The sequence below is a fragment of the Centroberyx affinis genome, unplaced genomic scaffold (assembly GCF_046629955.1).
Source record: "Centroberyx affinis isolate AG114_WGS23_722 - 3 ecotype Tasmania unplaced genomic scaffold, CSIRO-AGI_Caff_v1 ptg003646l_1, whole genome shotgun sequence".
Classification (NCBI taxonomy): Eukaryota; Metazoa; Chordata; class Actinopteri; order Beryciformes; family Berycidae; genus Centroberyx; species Centroberyx affinis.
This window is the reverse complement of record NW_027281554.1, coordinates 1-25024: the sequence shown is the minus strand read 5'-3', so window position 1 is coordinate 25024 and position 25024 is coordinate 1. Positions and strand designations below refer to the sequence as shown.

Here is a 25024-nt window from a genome sequence, read left to right as displayed (position 1 = left end):
TCAGAGTTCTGACTTTAAACTCAGAACTAAAATAACTTTTTCCACATGTGGCCCTAATCCTCTTCCGTATCTATGTGCACAGATCAGTAGCATGGCTTTTTGAAATGCACATGATGGAAAGGAGTCAAGGGCAGGAAACTATTTGGAGGAGTGGAGAGCCAGCCAGTGTGGTCAGAGAGACTTTGGAGGAGCAAACCTAAGGGATTTGAACCTTGACCCCCTGCGAGACACTGAGAAAAGGGGACAGAATGTAAGTTCAAAATGAACTGAATGATCTTATGTACTGTAAATATGACCGAGAAATAAAAATGTGATTTGATTTCTCCAATTCAGCATAGTTTTACCCCAGTTTTTATTTAGATGAAAAAGAAAGGCTGTATTGTGTAACTTTAATTTTTGAACATGTTTTGTAATATTATTTGCACTACAAAATAAACTTGAATTGAAACGGTTGGTGTGAAAAGCGCTGTGTCTCCTGATGAAAGCACCGTGTTTTCTGTGCAACATCCACCAGCAAATCCTGAGTCACCAAATGACTCGCTGTTGCACCATCTTGTTTTCCAGCCAGTTTTATCATCACTGCAGCTATAAAGTTTTTACATATCTTGTACTTAGAGCATGTGTCCCAAATTTCATTAGTAAATGACTAAGAAGGCTCATATGCTGGGTAAGGAAATGGACATAAAATAAGGCTTCTCTGGTGCGTCGATTTCACAAACCAAAAAAGGGAAATCCGCACTCAAAAGTATATCTTGATTTAATTTATTTTACATATTTCAAATTTAAAAAAAACATCTCGCCCGTAGGCTTTCATTGACTACATATTGCTGATCCGATTTTGCTGGAAAATGGGTACAAACTGTATCTCACGCTCCTCTGGCAGTGTACCAAGTTTGGTGGTGATAGGTGAAAAATTGACAAAGCCTTAGGGAAAAAACTATTTCTCTAAATTATGCAAATTAGCAAAAAAAAAACATCAAGGCAGACTTTGGGGCTTGAACCCTTAAACCAGCACGAAAACAATATGGCTTCAGCCCTATGAACCCCTAAAAAAAACATACAGATACAGATTTAGATCTAACCCATGCAACAGACACGACAAAATACTTGGTTACCATGAGAAGAATATGAGAATATCATCCCTCCCATGGAAAAAAAAAACTTTAAAAATTTCATCTCAACTCTGTTTTAAGAGCTGCTATCGCTATCCCAACAGTCTCGAGGCAAATCAGGTGGCATCAGGCTGTGTGTGGATTACTCTGAGTGTTACTCATAGATGACATGGTAGCTCATAGAAAACAAAATATTTGGAGTCATGTATACTAAAATAGTGCTGATGCTGCTGCCAAATCAGCACTGAGGCATCCTGTATCCCCTCCAGTGTGCCTCAATGTACTGAACTTGGTCTCTATTTTTAGCCTGAGAGTCAACAAGTAACTTGAACCTGCAGTACTGCTCTGCATGGCACTCTGTAGATCATTATACATACATATATGTACGTATGGAGGGTAAACCATACCCCATACCACCTTTTTCATATCAAGGATCCCTAATTTAGTCCACATTAGGGCCACGGACCCCCCATTTGATGCGATTTTGTCCCTCGGACCCAAATCTGAGAATATTTTTATTGTTAGATATGATTTTGTCCAGAACTCCATGACTATCTGTATTGTAGGGAGAGAGATAACAGTGAAAACTATGATCAAAATAGTCAGTCTCCTACATTCTATAATTGTTCTTGTAAATGAAATAATGACGTTTAACGATTCATCAATTTGGACCCCTGGTGGTCCCCGGACCCACGTTGAGAACCACTGGTCTACATCGTAAGTAGTATCAAACTGATGTATGAAGATAGAGTCTATAAAGGGGGAAAAAAACAAATCAATGCTTTTGTGAAAATATGAATATATTTGCACTATCCCAATGCTGGCCAGTAATAAAAAATGTGGTATCATTGCAGTTAAATCATCATATTTTTTGGAATATGTTTTATGTTGTGCCGTCATTCCCATGTTTTTTTTTTAATGAATGTTGTTCATATCAGTGGCTGTGGATGATGTCACTAACTTACCCTTTTTATTTACCACTATACTAAAGATCTCAACAACATATTGACTAATGGGTGTTATTCCTCTCTGGTCTTTTAAGACGGTACCCAAATTTTAATTTATGTGTATTTCATGCTTGTTTATGGGATATTGAAGGCTGTTAAAGTCAGCAACAGTAGTCAATGACGCCATGGAATATTGTCTGTATAAACTGTTTGTTCCTAATGTCTCTGATGCTATAAATCACTGATGGACCACACAGAGTGGAGAAGCTTCTCATGTATCATTCATGCAGAATGAGACAGTGCCGTGCTGAAAGAGGACACGTGATGCAGCTTGACGGTCCTGTACAACTCACTGGATCTAAAGTACAGCAGACCCTCCATAGAATTGGTAAATTTCTAAAAAAAATAAAAATAAAAAATAGTATTCTATTCTGATAAAAGTTGTCCACATTGAAGTGTTTACTAGATATAGTAAAAAATGGATGTTTGCATGGGATAAGGTGCTAAACGTGTTTCATTCAAGCAGCAAAATCGGGTTCTTCAATAAATAAATTGGAGTAAAATTACAATTCTATGCAATCCCTTTAGGGGTTTAGTGAACTGGCTACCTAACTTGAGATATTCAGCTGTTAGGCCTACAGTGCAGGCACATAAAGGAGACAAGGCCATTGGAAGGAGAAATCAATAATGATATTGCACAAGTGTTTCACGTGTAAAATCTTGTCTTGCCTGCAAAAAATGCCTGTTTTGCAGGCAAGGGTTAAGGATTTGTCTTTAATCATTCTGATGCCCTGGACCCCAAATAGGCCGGAGAAGCTGTCTGAGAAGGGCCACGCTGATAAGCACATGGCTTTGAAAAAAGACTTGCAGTGGGCGGATTCAGACCTTGGGCTCACTTTCATTATGTAACAAGCCTATGTGCGCCATATGGTTTACACGCTTCCTTCGCAGCAGTAACACAATCGACTCTCCCTGGCGTGTCATTTACACAACCGTCAACTCTTCTGCGACGGTCCCTAAACTTTCTGATGAAATCCTCAACTGAAGCGCAACCCCATACGAGGAAACGACACGACTGAGAAAATTCGCTTTGAGAGGGAAAGCAAGACAATCTTAACACTTGGAAGTCAGTTTCAGTAACATAACGAGGGCAACGTTAACGACAGCTGTTTTCGGATCTATCGCTGTTTTGTTGAATCTATTATCGCTCTCGTGTTCAGTTACTTATGCTAAGCTAACCTACTAGCGTCACCGGCTACCATTGGAAGTGAAGGGAACCTCCAGCCGCCACCGGCGTTTTCACCGACATAAAAGAAACAAAATGGCTTGTCTTTCATCGTCTGGCCTGGATTTTTCCTTACACGACGATTCAAGAGTGCTTTCCCTGTCTTTCCATACCACTGCTGTTCCTGTTTTTACGAGGCTCACTACAAGAAAGAAGTGTAACCACCACCACCCTCAGCAAAATGTCCCCGCTCTGAACGCCGCGACAGGCGCCTTTAACATGGACAATGATAGTCACTGGATTCCCTCTAGCAGAGCTAACTGGTATGTCTGCTGCTCAGTTTAAAAACATGGATAACTGAAATAAACAGACGTTCCCATGTGAAAATGGACAGTGCTTGGAACTGCTCCTAGAATTAACCTAGACTGTACTCTTTGCAGCCTTGTTCTGCAATTTGACAGCTGTCAAATTAGCACTAGCTAGCTTGCTAACCGCAAATTGCATAGCACTAACGATTGAGTAAGCTATGTTGGTCACTTAAATTCATATATAAATATATATATTATTTTTTTCGCATTGTTTGTTTTGGACGAAGTGTGCAAAATGTTCAGGAATATGAGTGGCGAGGGACATTTTTCCGGAGGGCAAAGCCCATCCTCTCCGACCGGTCATGGAGTGGCCGCTCCCGGACTTGACAACCAGGAAAACTCGTGGATTAGCCTGCTCTCCGTGGTGTCGAGGCCTGCACTGTCATTCCTCCAAAAATACCTACCGGGGCGACCTCGGAACTCTGCCTTGTCTGATAATGTAGCCGGCTGGGTTAGTAGAGATTTAAAGCATAATTTTGTTGACGAAGAACGCGCATTTTTAGGGCAGCTGGACGACATGCTGCCTCTAACGCAGCATCCAGCGCCTCGTCTGGCCTACCTGGGGTGCCAGCATGACGGAGCCGCCGGCCTCATGGAGCCGAGGAGTGGGAGCACTTTGCATTGGCTGACCACAGACTCCCTCCGCGAAATAGGGATTCAAGACGCGGATGAAGTGGACGTGACCATTAGTCAACAAACCCAGATTGGATATTTCTCGACCGCCAGGAGCTTTTTCAGTCACGTTTTAGTGAGTCCGGCGTCAACTCAGGAAATGAAACACGCCGGAGCAGGGAAGGACTGGCCGACGGAGGCGGCGAGTTCCCCGGTGAAGAGTGTCGGTAGGACCTGGTGGGGCGGCTTTTGGGCGAGCGAGGAAAGCTCTCAGAGCCTGTCATCAAATTTATCTTGGGGTAAAGAGGGGACGGTGACAGGCCAGCATTGTCCGCAGCAACCGGCGGCTGGTACAAAAGCCACCGTTGCCAAAACAACCGAGCTGTTTGTACAGAGCAGCAGCAGGGAATCGATGCCAGGAGAAAACGCTGGACAGTCCGGCCACAAAGAGGAGCCTGCTGACAATGGAGGCCTTCAAACAGCCCAACCAGAGTCTCTCCAGCGATCAGATGGATCCACACCAGACCACCAGCCCGTCATCAGCATCAGTAGCCATCTAATTAGTTCAGGAGCTGCCACCGCCTGCAGTGAGGTGGCGCTTCTGACCCCAGACCAGGACAATGGTTACTCGAGTCTGGAAGAGGAACACTCTCATATCTGCCACCTTTTCATGGTGAAAGCCCACTGTGAAGGGGAGCCACAGCAGGTAGCTGAATCGAAGGGAGGCCGTGCCACCATGAAGGTAGAAACGGAGGGCGAGCTTTCTGAGGAGGGGGACTCTACGCCAGTTAAAGGTATGGAGGTAGAGGAGAGACAGGAAGTGATGGAGGGCTCTGACGTCAGTAGTTCAGAGGATGAGGGAGAAGAAGAAACACCCACTCAGGAGGGTCCATCTGTGGCCGCTACAGTGGTCACCACTCCCCAGTGCCAGAATAAGGCCATCGCCTACATCATGGGCAGCCCCTGCAGCGACGAAGATGACGATGATAGCCAATCAGACGGAGAGTCCAGTGAGGATGACGATGGCTTTGACAGCGAGGGCTCCTCAGAGCTGTCCGACTCGGGTGATGAAGATGACGACGACAGTGAAGGCTCTGACTCGGACAACGAGGCCGATTCTGAGACGGAGCGCCTGTGGAGCTCCCTGTGCCAAAGCCGGGACCCGTACAACCCCCGAAACTTCACCGCACGCCTCCACACGTCTACCGCCCCGAGGACCATCCCGGCAGCAGCCTCAGCCTCCCCCCAGTCCACCCCGGCCTCCTCCCCCGACCAGGCCCCGTCGCCCCTCTCTTGCTCCCCGGCCTCCCCGCCACAGAGCTATGACACCTGGGACGACTCCACCTCAGCCAGCGAGGTGGACGAAGCAGAGAGCCTTCGCCTGTGGACGTCTTTCAGTTCCTCCTCGGATCCCTACAGCCCCTTCAACTTCCAGGCCCCCCTCAGGACTCGAGCGCCCGCCGAGGCGGGGCCCGGGGCCAGGGCTAGGGGCCGGGGCAAGAAAACCTCCCCCCGCCATACCGCAGCCGTGTCACCGCCGCAATATAGGAAGGAGGAGGCGGAGGAGAGGCTGGACAGTGGCTTCTCTGAACCCTTGGCCAGCACTGTGGCATCCTCTACCACCTCCACCACCCTGGGCTGTGTCACAGTGAAAAAGGTCAATATGCTCTTTGTTTTCCTTTCTTTCTTTTTTCTCTGTCCCTCTTCTCTCATACATTAGATTGTCTTTCTCCCTCTAATCAGCAGTCACCGTGTGTGTGGTTAATTTTGACGACTTGTGCCAGGCAATGTTGGGTAGTAACATGTTACAGTAATAGTATTGGTTTTCGCAGTATCAAATGGCGTACAGTTGTCTATCATAAAGTCAAAAAAATCAACATTCAGTGTAAAAGGTCTTAAAAATGTCAGTTTATTTCATTTGGGAACTTGGTCTTCTATTTAACTCTAACTGGCATCAGACAGGCTCTTAAAAAGTCTTATAAAACAGTTAGTTCCGGTCAAGTAATTTGATTGGACAGGAGGCATTCCATGAGACAGGGACGTTTTACGTTTTGTATCACTCCGCTTTCTAAAGCTGTTCTAATATAAACAGTTTGTGTTGCTTGGCAACACTTGGTAGTGAAATCCTGAGGGAACTGCTTTTGTTGGCGGAGACGAACAAAAGGCAACAATCATAATCTTTTGTCTCAAATTACCATTACATGATAAATAGCTTTGTTTATAGAATTGTTGTATAAAAGCAATATTCATGATCTTGATAAAAGCTGTTTATCAAAGAATGGTAATGTATTCAATTGTAATGTACTGGTAATATGCAATATGAAAACGTGATAATTGTAATATCATTTATAAACAGAGCTTCAAGTTTTCTCTGAGCATGAAAAACCTTCACAGGCTGTGTGCTGCACAGATATAATGATATAATGGCTACAGAGTTCTATTCATTTAAAACACAATTGGCAATTTTGAAAGTCTAACTGAAAAAAGTAATACAATGAGTGGTGTAATGAATTACTGCTCCCAGGGCATGTTAGAGTTATTTGAATAGCTTATGACTTAGAGGCCAACACTTGGTAGACTAGTCAAACCAGGTCATGATGGCTCCTACTGAAACTTTGATGCAAACCATCTTAGACTGAGAGGTTGTGCTTCCTTGTTACTTTATTTAGAACATCTTATTTTACTACTGGTTGACACAGGCAGGAAAGGCTCCAAATGACTAGTGATATGACTCAGATACACCGTACAGGGCCTCCTGTGCTCTCTTCTAAAGGTCAGTCCCCTTTGGGCTGATGAACTATGCACTTTCACGCAGACCAACACACACACTTACTGAGCCAGCAGCTTGTTTGGGGACATTTGTCATTGTAGTCTTCTGTATGCTAAACTATAACACTAGACTGGAACTGGAACTGCTGGTCAACAGCAATTTTTGTTGCACTTTATATAAAGGTAGATCTATCAAAATAGATCTGCTGTATCCAAGTCACATGCTAGCACTTAAATTGTAAAAAAAACATGTGATTTCATTTGTGGCTGCCATTTCTTGGAATCCATGAGTTCCTTTTTACCACAGTTATATCACCAAGAAGCTGTCAATAAGTAGCTAACTGAGGAGGCAGTGACTCATTTCTCCTATGTTCAGATATAATTAAGGGATACATCTCATTAATTATTAGTAACATTTGTGGTCGTCTGGAAATGCGTCCTCTGATCAGTGTTTCCAGTTTAGAAATTCCATCTCGGCTATGGGGGAGTTATTTTTTGTTTGCAGGAAGAAGTGATGTAAATCCAGTGCAACACATCCCTCCCTCCTGGCCCGGGATGGTCTGATGGAGGCTTCCTATTGAGGCTCTTTAGGAGAGCGGAGTGCTTTTTAAAGCCTGCATTTATACACTTCATGTCATACCAGATGGCATCATCCACAGCCAAGACCCTAATTCATTAGCATTGAAACAGCCACACTAGAAAAAATACTCTCTTGTCGTATTCGATTGTGTAGACTTCACAGTCTCCCTTGGTGGCTTTATAATGTACTCATGTCTGTTTACTGTTAGAAGATTGCATGGTTCCTACCCAGGTCTGGAAATGTGTGGGGAAAAAATGGTTATTTCTAGGTCTGGATAAATTTGTAAATTGCACCAAAAAAAAGTGTGGAAAAGTATGAAAAAATATTGTACTGTCCCAATATACATGCGACTACACATTTGTGGTAGTTTTAGACCCATGTCACCTCGCATATTCTGATATTTGTTGCTGTGAAGAATAATCTATATCTGTAGAGTGATATGGGATAGTTGGTAGGGGCAAGATGACTTTCTGCATAAATCATTTTGAACACCAAAATCCTGCCATCCTTCAACTGTGCCCTTCTCTGTTCGGCCATAAACTGTGACCTGGCGTTTTACCTAGCAACTGCAGTAATAGAAGTGGGTTGAGATGAGGGAGGGAGGCGGAGAGAGAGGAGAAAATCTAATATCTGATGGCCTCTTTCTCCTTCTAACAGTGTTGGGATTTTAATACCGCAGTCATTTTAGAATAATAAAGTTCTGATTGTATACTCTAGAATGATGATAGTCTGAGCAGCTTAAGTTGCCTTAAGCTCGGAGTCTATGTAGAGATGTGACTTTCATATAGGGCTAATAATTACTGCTTTGATGCTGTGCTCCACTTTTGCTACATTTCTCTCTAAGGGGACTTGCTTATTAAGAACTTGGATGTTCTCTCATCCTGGTTATTTCATGGTTTCTCCAATTAATTCTAATTCTGCTTCTGTGGTATCAGTAGTCTATAAAAGCAAAGGGGTTTGCATAGAGAGTAAATGGAACTGACATACAATGTAAGAGAGCACAGCAACGATTACAGTCACATTGGTATTATAATAACAGCTGCCATTTAGTGGACGCCATTATCCAAAGTGTATACACTTTTCACACGGGTCGCCACAGTGGGACTCAAACCCTTAACCCTGGCTGTGTTAGTGCAGGATTAAACTCCTCTGGCTCAGCTGGCCTGATCCTTCTGCACTGATCTAGCCTCTTAAACTTTAACTAGCTTCTTTCATTACCCCACAGTGATAATTAACATTTCATCAGGCTAATCTCAGAAAATGTGTTGCCGCTGGATAGTATATGGGAGGTGCAGCTTTTTCTGATCAGACTAAACTATTTACTATTTAAGTTTGTAAAACTGAAAGTGAAACATCAGCCTACAAATCAACAGGATTCCATAGTTGTTGGTCACGTTATTCAGATAAATACAGGACAGGGTTTATACAACTTGCTGAACAGACTTTGTTTTCATTGCATCAGCTTTAATACACACAATTGTCCCTAAACATTTAATTTCCCGGTGTCCTTTTTCTTATACTGCTCTTTTATAATTTTAGAACTTTCATTCGCTTTGTACAGTCAGAAATAGTCTGTTTTTGCCTGCTCTTTGTTAATTTATTTTGATTAAATTCAAGTCCATGTAGCATTATAAAGGTCTTAAAAAGTCTTAGAGTTGACTTTCTGAAACACGCAAACACCCTGATACAGGACTTCTGAGGCTTTTTCACTTCTACTACCCAAACTTTGTTAATGCAAATTCTTTGTAAACCCTGTTGAAGACCCGTTTTGGCTCTCAACTTCTAGCGCAGGTCTGGACAAGCACGGCCGCCGCTAAATGATCCAACGGACACTCTTTAACTCGAGACCTTTCCCCCTCCCCTGTCCAGGTTCGTTTCTGCGAGGAGGTGGAAGAGTTCTTCGCCAGTTGTGGCGAGGAGGAGGAGGACCGGCGCGGTCCCTGGGAGGAGCTGGCCAGGGATCGATGCCGCTTCCTCCGCCGGTGCCAGGAGGTGGAGCAGAGCATCGCCTACTGCCTGCAGCCCCGGCACCGCAACCTGGTTTACCAGAGTCGGACCGTGTGGTACAGTCAGGAAGCTTGAGGACAAAAAAACGATGACCGATCTGACAGCCGCACGGTTCGGCGCATCACATACTCACAAGATGCAAGCCTACACTTATGAATTCAAACAGTGACATCTCGTCAGAAATTTTGTTTATCGTAGCTTATTGCACACATTCATATAGATATATATACACACACCAGGTTGGAGGAGTCTGATAGACTGCTTGAGAGATGCTGAACTCTGTTACAACTCCAACTGGTCTTCTCTTTAGTTTTAATTGTCTTCTTTTTGAGATGTGGTGCAGGGCATGGACCGGCTCCCTGTCTGTCTGTTTTTGGAGCTTTCTGTTTTGGAATTAATGGATTAATTTAACGTGATTCAGGGCAACTGCATAATTGCATAAACATCTAATTAAAAATATTGACTTGTAAGGTATTATTGGTCATTTGAAGGGCTTAACTTGTGGTTACACTGTGACGAAGAACCCCTGTTCAGTTGAGAATAAGTCACAATCATCAAGTTGAGAACTGTGTTGGGGCTAAAGCCAAGGGAGTCCTTTCTATTTTGGAAATCATTTTCTTTCTTCCTTCCATTTATTGTACTTCTGGTGTTCCTCCTTCTGTCACAAGACAGCCAAACACAAGCACTTCAAGTGTCAGTTGGCCTTTTGGCTGTTTTTCAGTTTCATCAGGTTTAAATCCAGGTGTTTCTAACCTTGCTATGATTCATTATCTCAGTTTAGCTGTCTCCTCACAGCATCACCAGCAGAATGTCAAACTACAGTTTGACCTGTTCAGCTCCTTGACAACTCTGTGGGAAGTCTCTTTTGGGAAGTAAAACCAATCAACTGAAGATCCTTTTTTTTTTTTTTTTTTTTAAAGAAGTTTGAACCCGTGTTGAGGATTCAGGTGTTTTGGAAAACTGATAACACCAGGCTTAGTATTTGGAGTCAAGTTCGGCAGCCAAAACCTCTGTTATATCAGATTTTACCTTCAATGCCAAAGAATGCTCTTCTTTTATACAGCTAGTTGAGTGCTTGAACCTAACTAAGTTGAGAGGGAGAGGGGCAGTATCTTTTGTTCAAACTCTAAATCCACCAAACCTTGTTCATAAAGAGCAAGTGTAGAAATTGGGTCGATTCGCATGGATTCAGGTTCCTCTAACTACACAAATACTTGCATAATCACTGATAATCAATAATGACTCTTAAGTATTTTAGGTCTGGTTAATATATTCAATAATGAAAACTGTGGTATTAAAAAAAAAAAAGAGTGCCCTTTCTATACATAGAGCACCCACACCTAACCATAAGGTATTTTTAGTCCAATCCCGACCAGGCCTCTGGCTCACAGTGCTATTTCCAAGGCTGAAGTAAAGGATTATGGATAAGGGTCTTAAGGGAAAGTATTTGCATGACCCTGACTAAGTCCTTTTCCTCCTGTTTCCTGAACCCAGTGGCCATGAGTATCAGTATCTAATTGGGTGTGAAGTTGGCACTTGGTCTTTTTAATACACAAGATAAATCAAGAGAAAGAAATGGGGAAATGAGGTTTTAGATGAATGGGAGATGTCCCAGTTGTCTAACACAGAAATTGAGACTTTGGGCTAAGAAAGGCTCTAAGGATCGCAATGTCTGTCGTTGGGTCTGTCGCTCTGTTCATCTAGCTCTCCCAGCTCTCAGTCAGGAGACCCATGTTCGATTCCCAGCAGGGACGCTTCCACAAAATGAAATATGGCGGGGCTGTTGGACTCTTAGTCTTGTTTAAATGGAAGTCCTTCACGCCTGCACAGTGCTGTGGAACTGGACTCTTCTCTCCTTCACGTGACTCGAGGGTCAACTTCAGTGGGACTATAAGAGAAACAAAGGGGACACAGGACTTTGTGAGCCCAGTCTCAGAATAAAAGATATCCAAGATGCACTTGGATCTAAGGAGGAACAAAAAAGGACGTACCTTGGTGTTATCTTAGTCAGTACAATTTAACAAAATCCATTTTATTTTTGTAATACACTTTGTTTGGCGGGTTAGTTGTTCTGCGCAACCATTTCCTCACAACAAAATTTAATGACTATTCTGTTGAAATAAAATCAATATTTAATGACGACTGATGTTTTTTTGCTGTTCATTTTGGCAGAACGTTTTTTCATGAGACCCACTAAGCTGATACATCATCTGAGGCCAGGATGACCAAAGCTTTATCCAGTCCAGTGGTTCTCAACGTGGGGTCCGTGGACCACCAGGGGTCCTTGACGGGGTTCCAGGAGGTCCCCAGCCAAATTGATGAATGGTTAAACTTCAGCCTTATTTCATTTACAAGAAGTTAACACAATTAGAGAATGTAGTAGAGTTACTATTTTGATCATAGTTTCACTGTTATCTCTCTACCTACAATACAGATAGTCATGGGATTCTGGACAAAATCATATCTAACAATAAAAATATTCACAGATTTGGGTCCAAAAGACAAAATCTCATCAAATGGGAGTCCGTGGCCCCGATGTGGACTAAATTACGGGGTCTGTGTTATGAAAAAGGTTGAGAATCACTGATCTAGTCCCTCTAATCAAGACAGGGATTGACTGAGACTCACTATTTCACTACTTTATTTGATATACTTTATATTGTCCAAATTCATAAATGCTTTAGGTCAAGTTCACTACAGTTTGCCTTTAATCTTTAAGAGGAAAGCCCATGGTTAGTAATCAGAAGTTGTTGCTTCAGACCCAGATGACCAACAACTCTACACACCATGTGCATTCATGTCTTTCCTTGAACATTAAATTCATATTCAACCCACATTAAGTCTTGAAAAGAACCCCAGGAAGTACTCAGTGGCCACTCTGTTGGATGAATGCAGGAATTTACACTGCAGCACACTACAACATTGATTATCCATATCCTTTCTAAAGGGTAGAATGGCTATAGAGGAGATTTAAGGTAGCAATTACATAAAGTCACATGCATTTCAAGAGCTTGTTGTCATCAAAATAAAAGTTAGATGCTATTTCCCTCCTTGTAACACCTTGAGGCATATCTAATCAAATCAGCACTCTTGAATTGTCAGTTGCTTGGTACTCCTCAAGATGGCTGCCGCAGAATGTTTGATAATGTTGTTATGGATTTCAGCATGAGACCCAGGCAACATCTTCAACCAGCTCCTGTGGTCTTTGATTGTAATGAAATCCTACAGACTCTCTGCCCTCCATGACACATACTTGCCTATTCCTGACTTAGCTGAACATCCTGATGGCAGCCATGCTGAATAGTCCAACTTTCTGTGACTCATGCACTGTCCACGATGCTCATGTCCATGACTACAACATCAAATGGCAGCACAATCCGTCCGGCCGGCTGGTCCGGTGGTGAAATCTGCATTAGGCCCAAGTCTATCTCCTAGGAGAGCAGACATCCCTTTTGACCCCAAAGAATTTCAGTTTGCCTTCCCCAAAAACATTTAACCCCTGAGAAGCCTCTGTCAGATGTGTCTACAATTCCATCTGATTATTATCTTTGGGTCTCTTTGTCATTTTGAGATATTGCATCATACATTCAAAATGGCGGAGGGGAGAGGAGATGCACCAAGTACCTCAGGAATATCTGTTAAATCCTTTTATTCTCAGAAAACCAGACAGGTAAAAAAATATTTTTCAACTAAATAAGATGTTAGAAATACTTTTATCCAGATTTTAATAATATTTTTCTTGTACATTTTTTTCTGACACTGAAAATACACCTGTCCACTGGACACCATGCATCAACGGTATAAAAAGTGATTCAATGGAACTCAATATAGGTCCAAAAAAACATGTTTTTAAAAACATTTTCTTATGTGTATTCATACCATTTGCTCTTAGTAAATGTTTTAAAAACATATGTTTATGTGTATTCATACCATTTGCTCTTAGTAAATGTTTTAAAAACATATGTTTTTAAATCAATTCTGATTTTGATATTGAGTTCCACTGAATCACTTTTTATACCGTTGATGCATGGTGTCCACTGCGGTGGAAAGATACCTAACTCCTTCACAATAAAATATATTGGGAAAAAAAGCATGATTGGCATGATTTTTCACTTGTTTAAAAGTAAAAACAAACATTAAAAAAAAATATTACTTTGTGATTGAATAATTCATGCATGAAAGTTTTTCTCCTTGTTTTTTTTCAAGATGAATGCATTAACACTGTGGCCTCACAGCAAGAAGGGTGAGGGTTCGATTCCCAGCTCCAGCCCTTTCTGTGTGGAGTTTGCATGTTGACGTGGGTTTCCTCCAGGCACTCCCACATTCCAAAGACCTTGGAGACTCTAAATTGCCCATACATCTGAATGTGTGTTTATCTGTGCTTCAGTAAAAGTATTTGCACTAACTTAAGGTTTTGATGTTTCTTTCGCTATCAGAGGTGGACAGAGAAATATTTTATTCATGTCAGAGTCTAGAAAATCAGTCAAGTGAAGGTAAAGGTCACTAGTCTGTCTCCAGTGAATCTGATTCAGCCACTAGGTGGCAGCAAATAACCATCACTGTTTCTGCAAACTCTTTACCGTCATTCACATTGGAGATACACACACACACACGCACACACACAAGCATAGATACACACCTGTGAACTTAGTGGCATAGTGGCAAACGCATGGAGTTTTCAAAGAGCAAAATTCTTAACAAAATTTGATACTCCTTAATTACACACAGCATGAAAAATACAAATAACTGTGTCAAATGAGGTAGTACATCATACAGAAGAGTTATCCTCATCGGAACATTGGAATTGTTCCTTGCTAAATTTTAGTCCTTGCTGCATTTTGATATAAAATGGTCAATATCAAATCGTGCTGCCAACCAAAACATAATTCTTATCAAAACAGAGTATGCAGTGGAGTGTCAGACTTTAAGACACAAAAAATCATAAAAAAAAGACACAAAAAGGAGTGTGTCCAAACCACAAAATTGATGCAAAATGAGATGAAACACTTGTGTGTGATTGTACCTTAGCATTGACTTACTGTATATTTTATTCCCTGCTGCTGGAAATAACAAGATGTCCCAGTCAACTTGCTGTGTTAAACAAGGCTTCAGCATTTTCCTCCCATTTATTCCTTCTAAAATCTATAGTGATGTCTGAAATCCTGTCTTCATGTAGTTTGAACATCTGACCTACTAAAACTTGCGTAGTCTATACATATCTGTATTATTTGGAATATGAATGTTGATGGACTTGATGGACAAGATGGACTTGTCTTAACAAAGTGGTTGTAAATGTTATACATCACTTAAAGTCTGCGTAAAACACACAGATTGGAAAATGTCACCCATTTGAAAGCTTTAAATGGAATTACATGGTTCTATGTCTGAGGAATGATCAGGATTCTTGATGGGTTTTTTTGCAGGAGGGAGACGGCGTGGTTTATCAGGAGGGAAACCATCACCCTTCACCCCCATCCCAAATGAACCTTGATTCTGCCTAGCTACATTTTCTGGGTACCCAGATTGTAACTACTTAGAAAAAATATATTTTGAAGAGGATCCATTGAGACTTAAGGAACAAGGACACAGGGAAAAAGTGACACTAGACTACTGTGGAAAATCCCCTCCCACTTTAACCTTCCTCTACCTGCCTCACTGCTTCCTGGATGGGCGGAGCCTCAGAATCAATATAGGCAGCCAGCTCATCTGTGGCAAACGTTTGAGAACAAAGAAGCCGGCTGACCTCATGTGGATGCCTCATCCCTCCGAGGGCTTGGAGCCAAAGGGGCGTAAGTGCGGTCTCAGTGAGATCTTTTCAGTGCCAAAAGGACACAACTGAAATCATGACCCATAAGTTTTAATTAAACAACAACTGAAAGCCGTAACAGTAAAAGTAGGGTTTTGTTTGCTGCCAAAAGGGGCGTAACTGCACTTACGCCCTTTTGACGCCAAGCAAAACCCCACTTTTGACACTGAACAAGCATTGTGGGTAGAGGATTCTAACAGCACTTAGGTCAGCTCAAAATGCATGCTGACATAAGTAATGCTAGCATGGCAGCATGATCTCATCATTTTTAGTATCCTATTCATATCCTAATTAATATTCTAGGTCAATATTAGATGAATGTAAATATGTTAATATTCCCAAAAAAATACTTAGGCTTATAGATTCAAAATGTTATTTTATAATGTTAGGAGTGTGAACTGGTCCAGATGAGCTCTGATAGTCAGACTGCTGGTAGCTGAAGTTCTCCCTCAGTGTTATGAGGAGTTTTACAGGTCTGTGAATGTGTCCCAGGACACTTCAATAAGTGATGTGTCCTGGGACACATACAAAAATGTATTATACTAGCAAAAGAAAAAAAAAGCAGTAGTTTAGAATCAAAAGTAGTTTCTTATGTCTATAGAGGTTTATTAAAAAGTTTTATTAAATTTTTTTAACAGAAAAAATGTATCAATCAATTTGATATGTTCCATGGAGCCTACAATTTTAAAGGCCTTGGTGAAAGTTGCTGAGCATTACTTCAAGATAAAGATATTCATTCTGATCTTGTTTTATATTTCAGTGTTGATTGAAGTGTAATTGCTAGATTTGTATTAAAATGAATGTGCTTTACAATTGTTTACTTACATACGCCCATATTCTGCATGGCTGGATGTTTGTGCCAAAAAGGCGTATTTCACTCTTTTGCCATTTTTTAAAAAGTTAACAAATATAATTCAACTTAAACTGCAGCAGTATTGTTTTTATAGTAATGCTGAATCTGATAACACAAAAAGTTAAAATATTGTGCTGAGTATGTGGTAACAGCAGCTGATCCAAGTTTGATCAAAATTTGTTTTGGCTCTCCTGTAAAATCTACTATAATGCACTTACGCCCTTTGGCTCCAAGCCCTTGATATGTAAGTTTCCTTTGGTTTGAAATGCATTTATAGCAGCTTTAGTAGTTTATGATTTATTTGCTGTACTGATACCAGTAGTGATAAAGTTATTTCTTCATTCCTAGGTTTACGTAGTAATTGTGTTTGAAGTTAAATTACCTTTGTTGGTTTGTTAATTATTGAAATTAGGAATTATGATGTCTAGATTAATATCCTTTATCCCTTTTTCTTCTGTTATCAGATAAACCAGTTTAAGCTATCCCATAATAAAAGATTGGACTGGAACTCCTGCCTTTGCTCATCTATCCTAACAGACAAGCCATTGAGTTGTTGATATTCCTGGAACCAGACTATCCTTAGGAGATCAGTATTCCTTCAAGCTAAATGTTCTTATCTAACTGTTTTTCCATAATACAGTCACCCCATTTATCTGATTAAATGGTAACACATTGTGCAAAAGACGCCCATTCATATGGTCTGGCTTAACTGAGATTGTAGGAAAAACCCCATTCACTGGCAAACTCTCATTACATAGACTATCCCAGCCGAGATTGGCCAGGGAATCCCATCCACTGGCCAACACAACAAGCCAAGTGCTAAATCATTAAGGCACTAACCCAGGTCGCTGAAAATCAACCCAGACCAAAACGGATCTGGCCCAAATCCACATCACATGCTGTAACTAGGCCAGCACTGAGCCACATCCTGCTGGACCGGACTTGGGCCAAATCTGGACCAGAACTGGCCAGAGTGGCTTATTTTCTTCATTGTGTGTGTGTGTGTGTGTGTGTGTGTTGGGGGGATACAAACGCTGGCTCAGGTAAGGAAAAACCAAGTAGGGGGGTGAGGGAGGCAGGATATGAACCACTTCAGATCAACATAATATAGATATGTTTGACTTGGGGACAAATCACATTGGGTCTATGCAATATAGATATGCTTGACCTAAACAATTTAATTACATCCAATAAACATGGTAAGATACAGTTGGATGAATCGTTTTACGTGGAAATATTCTGACAAATATTTTATAAGAAAACGAAAAAAACCTGTGTAAATACTTTGTCGAGCATTTAGATATCATCTGTTAATGTTCAACAAATTATTTGTTCATCATTAATTACGAATAATGATGACTTCACGTTCTCCTTAGGAAGTTACATGTACACTACATTAGGTAATGTTTTACAACTTATGTATTAGCAAAACTATTCTTGACTTATAAATCAAAAACAAAGATTTAACTAATATCCTTACTAATGATGTACTAATTTGTTATACATTATTAAGATAAATCATTGATAATAATGGATTGATCATTAACTCCACATTAACTCATTAATTCATTGTTTATTAAGGGCTTACAAACATTCATTATTTTAAAGTTACCTTTTTTTTTTTTTAGAGTAAACAGTGGGCTCATTACAGGCAAGAAAAATCATATCTTGCCATTTTGAGTTATTTCCACAATGAAAAGAATATCTACATCTGTAAACTACAACGATCCCTACCGCAGGGAAGTAGTAGAGCTGGTGAGGTGGTGTGAGGCTAACAACCTGATACTTAATATCTTAAAAACTAATCAGCTGGTTGTTGATTTTAGGAAGAAAGTAGGCCACCATCTTCCTCTCTCCATCAATGGTCAAGTTGTAGAGAGGGTCTCCTCCTTCCGGTTCCTTGGGACCACTATCCACGAATCTCTATCATGGGATCTTAACACCAGTCTCATAATCAGTAAAGCCCACCAGCGACTCTACTTCCTGCGGCAGCTGAAGAAGTTCGGGGTCGGTCAGAAAGCCATGACTCACTTCTATAGATCTGTAATTGAGAGTGTGCTCACTTTTTCCATTCTTGTCCGGTATGGCCACACAACCACTCAGGACAAGACTAAGCTTGAAAAGGTGATAGTCAGAGCATCTAAAATTTCCTCACTTGCATCCAGAATAATCAGGAAGGCTAAAAATACCACCACAGATCCCTCTCATCCGGCATATTACGTCTTTAATCTCCTCCCATCAGGTAGAAGATACAGGAGCATGAAGTGTAGAACATCTCGCTTCAGGGATAGCACCTACCTCCAAGCCATCAGGCATCTGAACTTGCACTGATTATCTCTAAATGCACTAACCTAACACTTTAACACGGTATGCACTTTACTACGTGCTGGATAACATGCTGTTTTCTGATTGTGCCGTAAATGTAAAATTCTGTGTGTTTTATATTGCTGTTTTTACTGTGTGTATATTGTGTGCTGCTATTGCATTGTTGTTGTAGGAGAGTGAACCAAGACAAATTCCTATCAACTATGTTGACATGGCAATAAATTATTGAATCTTGAATCTTGAACGATGCAATATGTTATCGACTAATTCTATTCATATATACTGAACACTTCTGTTTTTGCTCCCATCTTTCATGAGTTGAAATAAAAGATCTAAGACTTTTTCTATGCACACAAAGGGCTTATTTCTCTCAAATTTTGTTCACAAATTTGCACATTTTAGAGTGGCCTTTTATTGTGACCAGCCCAAGGCACACCTGTGCAATAATCATGCTGTTTAATCAGCATCTTGATACGCCACACCTGTCAGGTGGATGGATTATCTTGGCAAAGGAGAAGTGCTCACTAACACGGATTTAAACAAATTTGTGCACAAAATTTGAGAGAAATAAGCCTTTTGTGTGCATAGAAAAAGTCATGAAATAAGCAAAAACAAAAGTGTTGCGTTTATATTTTTGTTCAGTATAGAACCTGTTGAGTGACAATGTCATCCTGATTGTAGTTGTTCTGTGTAGGATGTGGTAACAGCAGCAGTTTCCTGTGTTAGTCGTCAGAGAGGTCAAACGCCTCCTTCAGCACCTCTGTCTCCTCCCACCATGCCACTGTGCTGCTGCTGTGGGACTCTTCACGTCTTAAATCCTTCACCCGCTGCCTGGTGGGTGTCAGAGAGAGAGCCGCCGTTATTTCCTGAGGTTTCAAAAAAAAAAAGTCCCGCCAGACGCCGCCGGTCGGGAGAGCCGGATGGCGGACATGGCCTCCCTTCTGATGCGCATCTTCCACCGAGGAGCGGAGAAGAAGAAGCCGAAGCACTATGAGAACCTCCGGAGGGACGTGGACCCGCAGGAGAGCTGGGAGGCCAAGGGAGAGCTGGGAGACGGGGCCTTTGGGAAAGTCTACAAGGTGGGTGGATATGGCAATACAGTTCTGCTTAGACACTGAGCTGAATACTCACTGTCTGTCCTCATAGATAGTCATAATATACAATAACACTCTTCTCATAGGCAGGACTGGCATCATATAGTCTGCACTTTTTTCACTCCTCCCTCTGAACTTCATGACTGTTGACCTTAAAAATGATCTTGAAGCCAACACTTGACTCCCTTAAAACACACAATACACCCAAAGCTCAAAATAGAACTACAAACATTTTAAGGAAGACAAGGTTTTTAATATACATCTGATGAATTGGAGGCTTCATGACGCTAAAATTTAAATTAAATCCAGCTGTGTTATTATCAAACTTTGACACCCGTATGTGGTTTTTGTGATTTCCTGTCAAACCAAAAGGTAGAAACGATGACTTCCTGCTGTCTCTGGAACTCTGCCCGTCTGTCTGCGAGCAAACCTGTTCAGCAAAAATATGTTGAACTACAGTCGTGTATGCAAACTGACTGATCATAGCGAAACCATTTGCATTCAAATTTCTAGAAGATTGCTAGAATAGAAATGTCCTGTGTTGTAGGGAGTAACGTAACATGATTGTTTCATGTCTGAACCAACTCTGTCTCACTCAAAATACATTTTTACTTCAAGAAAAGCATTAATTTATGCTTTTTTCCCTTGAAAGACTCACATCAGTACTTTGAGATTTAGAAAATGTATGTGAGATTAGGACCATTATCAGTGTAAAGTTGCAGCACTTCAATTTGTGAAACTGCATTAGGTAACAAAAAGTCAAAAGAAACCTGTTCATCTTCTTTGCATAACCTATTTTCATAGATCTAATTTGAGTGCAGCATATCTAGCATAATGCTTTCTGAAACTGAAGATACGTTGTGTTCAGGTGCAGAATAAGAGCAGCGGCATTCTGGCTGCCGCTAAAGTGATGGAGGTGCACAACGAGGAGCAACTGAAAGACTACGTCACCGAGATCAACATCCTCACCGCCTGTCGACACAGCAACATTCTCACACTGCTGGATGCCACTTACTTCAATGGCTGGCTATGGGTGAGACCTCCTACTGCCAATCACACTGACATAAAAGTATACCTTAACAAGCACAGATCCTGTACAGGCCCACAGCGCGCGTGTGTTCTATACACTGAAGCACTGCGACAGTTAAATTACCTAACTCCACTAACGTTACTTAAATACCACAAGATGACGTCACCTACCGTTAACGTTTGTAGGGCAGCGAAGATGAGTTGCTGTCTGTAAATCCCTGTTACTACCTGTGGAATATTAAGTTTCACTTTTGTTTTCACACCAGGAGACTCTGCTGACTGAGTTCAGTCTGCTGGTCTGCTGTCTGTACATCTCCAAACTACAGACATGATGTGATGCTACATCAGGTGCATTAGAGATCGATTTAGAGCCATTTCTACACACTGACCAACTTTTGATTTTTTGCCTCTGTATGGGAAACACTGCATCTCACAGTCAAACACGCCCTCTAGAGGCCATCTGATGAAGCGCAGCATCTCACTAGGCGTTGACTGACTGACTGACTGCCTGACCTGAATTTGCCTTGTGATGCAAATAAGTAAATAAAAATAAATGTTGAGAGTAAATGTTAAAAATCGAATTACATACAACATGCACTACAAAATGATTAGGGAAATAAACTAGACACAGACTGAAATAAGTGGGCTATAGGTCTAAATGTCTAATGGTTTAGTGGTGGTGGAAAACTACTCAAATCCATTACTAAGTAGGAGTAAGTACGTAATAAGTAAAAGTAGCAATACCATAATGGAAAAATAAGTAATTAGCATTAGCATTTTACTGCTAAAAAGTATTAGCAGTAAAATGTACCTAAGTACTATCAATAGTAAAAGTAGTCATTTCGAAGAACGGAGTGTTAAATTATTGATGCATTAACCTGTAAGAAGTATTTTAATGTTGTAGGCGGTCTAGGTGGCACTAGGTCTAACTACTCCACACATAAAAATCTAACAATGCAACATATTTTATGAGCTTCGTATGTTTTGCATGTAAAACCTTATTCTGCTATTCTGCAGAGTAACTTGTAACTCCAGTCAGATAAATGTAGTGGAGTAAAAAGTTCAATATTTCCCTCTGAAATGTAGTGGAGTAAAAGTGTAAAGAGTATGCAGGTTTTCATTCCAACCAATAACTCCACTAGGGCTCTGTCTCATTTGGAAGGTGGCTTCTTTCTTCCTTGACTAGGAACCTAACTAGGAACCTTCCTAACAAGGTTTCTTGTTTGACTGTATGTAGCAGAGAAATAAAGTTAGCGTCACTATTTCAATGTCAAACCACTGCCTGTTTCTAGTCGTGTCTCCTCCACCGAATCCTTTGCTAGCGGGGAAATGGATTTCTCTCCCTTTCAGAGGATGGAGCATATTTGTTATTTTCATTGTGTTTTCTATTTCAATTATTTCTTGCCCATGCCCAAGTTTTACTCCAATGTATGCTTTTTGAGGATTGAAACAAATCAAAACTCAGTGTCCTTACAGTCAGTCTTCCATCAACAGCCATCTTTCACGGTAAATCGCTCTGTTCTTTTGTGTTTTGTAGATCATGCTGGAGTTCTGTCCAGGAGGAGCGCTGGATGACATCATGCTGGGTACGTCCAACCTGGACCTGATCTGGAACACTAAGACTCTCTGTGTGTTTTTGAATAACTAGATTTCAGCCAGGAAACTTGCATATTGGATAAATGTTTTATTGAACAAGAATGGCGGTACATTTTAGGTTTTGGCGATGAATGGATCTGCTTTTATGCACTCCTTGTCCACATACTGAGTGCACTACCTTCCTACCTAATAGGATACAGCAAAGAAAAACCTATTATATATAAGATAGCAAATGGGGATATTAAACATAATGCTAAAATGTGTTAAGTGAAAACATATGAATATATTTTAAAATATATAAAATATATGAATGAAAAACGTGAAATATATAAATTACAGCATTATGCAGTGTGCATAAAATGCCACCAGCAGAACATTCTGAGAGAAATAAATTAATGCAAAATGATATGATATAATATGATATGAAAATACACCCAATGTATGAATATAAATATATGAATATAATATAAATATAACAGAATGAAGTTGCATGAGTTGCGTGAGTGAAGGTAATCACTGAAAAGTACATAAATAATAAACAGTCATACAAACAAGTATTATAACAGAAATATGTGTGCATGTATTTCTGTGTGTGTGTGTGTGTGTGCGTGTGTGTGTGTGTGTACATGTGTGCAGAGCTGGAGCGCGCTCTGTCTGAGCAGCAGATTAGTGAGGTGTGTTTCCAGACTCTGCAGGCCCTGTCATACCTCCACCACAACCACATCATCCATAGAGACCTGAAGGCTGGAAACATCCTCCTCACCATGGATGCACGCATCAAACTAGGTACTACACACACACACACACACACACACCGACACACACACAACCTGCAGGTATAGTTTGGTCTTAAATTCCTTTTTCTAACCTTTACCTCCCCCACTATGGATCGGTCTCCGTCCGTTAGTTAGTTAGTTTGTTCGTTAGTTAGTCACACTGTAATGTTGACTTGGGGGACAATGAATGGGGACTCAGTGGTAAAGCAGGTCATACAGTTAAAGTTATCATAGGTAACATAATAGTCTATACACGCTACACACTTGGAGACATCGGACTGGGTTGATGTGTTGAAGTGAGAGTCAATGGAGAATTTTTGGGCAAACCTCTAACCACAAGACACTGTAGTTATTGTCCAGTTGTTGGACTGTTGTACTGTTATTGCATCATCACTGCACTACCACTGTGCCTCAGTGTTGACTACTTATATCATATTACCACTTACCTACTGTGCAATACCATATATCACTTATCATTTAGCATTTATATTATTCATAACACTCACGCTCCTGGTGTTGTATGGTATATTGTATATTGTATTATAAATTGTATTGTAGTGTACATTGTGTAATGTACGGATTGTATTTATTGCGTATTGTAGTTCTTATATTTTGTATTGAGTAAAAACAGGACAACTACAGTTACTACATTTCAAGATATAACTTGTAAGCCTAATTCTGAGGAGAGTAGGCAACAGAAATATATGGTCAATCTGTCCTTTCATTGTCCCATACCAAAATGCTTATACAATTTCACTCATGTTTTAAGTACACTCAGCAATCACTGACTGACCCAAAGGTGGAACTACATCATTGGTGGGGGGGGGGGGGGGGGGGGTGTTTACTATTTGCTTGTTACACTTACGCACACTCATCTGCTTTGACAAATAGAAACAGTGGTGGCAAATGGAGGCTAAACACTAAGAACCACAAAATTACAGGCACAGATGGACACTAAACACCATAAATTTGCATGGACAGACAGACACTAAACTACAAAACTACAGACTCAAAAATTGCCGCAGAATTGAACCAACACCCCTCTGACACAGTGTCATTAAAAACTGTGCTGAATTTGTCAGAAACTTCTTGTATCGGGGGCCATGCAGAAAGATGCATAACCTGGTGTAAGAGGCAGAAAACCTGGGCCCTCATTTATCAACACTGCGTAAAAAAAGTGTCCTAAATTCTTTATTATGAATAAAATTTAGAATGTTCGCACGTACAAGAAAATTGGTATTTATCACCTGTAAGTAATCTGCCTTGATAAAGACTGCACTTTCTAAACCACCACGATGCTCGTGCACAGCCACTCATTAACATAAATATATGCCCTTTATTGACGATATATGGTAAGAACCTTCCCTTTAAATGCTGGCAAAAGTCACTTACGTCTCATTAAAACTTAGCATGGCTCAGACACAAAAAGAAGTATTTTTCTGAAGCAGAAATTGAAGTTTTATTAACTGAGGTTGAGGTGAACCACTTCAGAATTAAAAAACAATCAAAGAAATATAGCCTGGGAGAATATGAGGGCTGCTGTAACTAGGGTTGCCAACTATCCCGTATCTACCTGAAAAAATGAAGACGTCCCATACCTACCTGAAGAAAATGCCTACAAACCTGACAAAACTGAACTTCCAAAATTTTTCCTTGGTAATTTCTAGCGGATTTTGGGGTTTCTGCCAAAAACACAAACACCCTGGAGAAGAGAGCCACATTCATTGGAACCCCATACTGGTGTGTGTAACTCCTCTTTCAATTTATGTGTAAACATGTATCAACCATGACATGAATTTGTGGAGAACAAATCGTTTATTTTCTCTGTTATGCTTTATTAGAACCAGCAAGGTGATTTTGTATTTGTATTTTGTATTCACTCCATTGTAATGAGATGCAATTACATCAAACGCTTATAATGAGAA

General features: G+C 40.7%; 2 protein-coding genes across 2 annotated transcripts; both read left to right on the top strand.

Moving 5' to 3' along the window:
- The first annotated feature begins 3101 nt into the window (after positions 1-3101).
- On the top strand, positions 3102-11721 carry LOC139661914 (protein phosphatase 1 regulatory subunit 15B-like). Its single transcript, XM_071540495.1, has 2 exons — positions 3102-5921; positions 9483-11721. Exons 1-2 carry the CDS (start codon positions 3888-3890, stop codon positions 9693-9695), a joined length of 2247 nt encoding a protein of 748 aa, XP_071396596.1. The 5' UTR covers positions 3102-3887; the 3' UTR covers positions 9696-11721.
- A 7712-nt stretch (positions 11722-19433) lies between these two features.
- On the top strand, positions 19434-24839 carry LOC139661913 (serine/threonine-protein kinase 10-A-like; the record flags this gene model as incomplete). Its single annotated transcript, XM_071540494.1, has 5 exons — positions 19434-19683; positions 20567-20731; positions 22265-22313; positions 22960-23109; positions 24767-24839. Coding segments are annotated over exons 1-5 (596 nt in total), but the record flags the coding sequence as incomplete, so codon positions are not given.
- Positions 24840-25024: the final 185 nt, after the last annotated feature.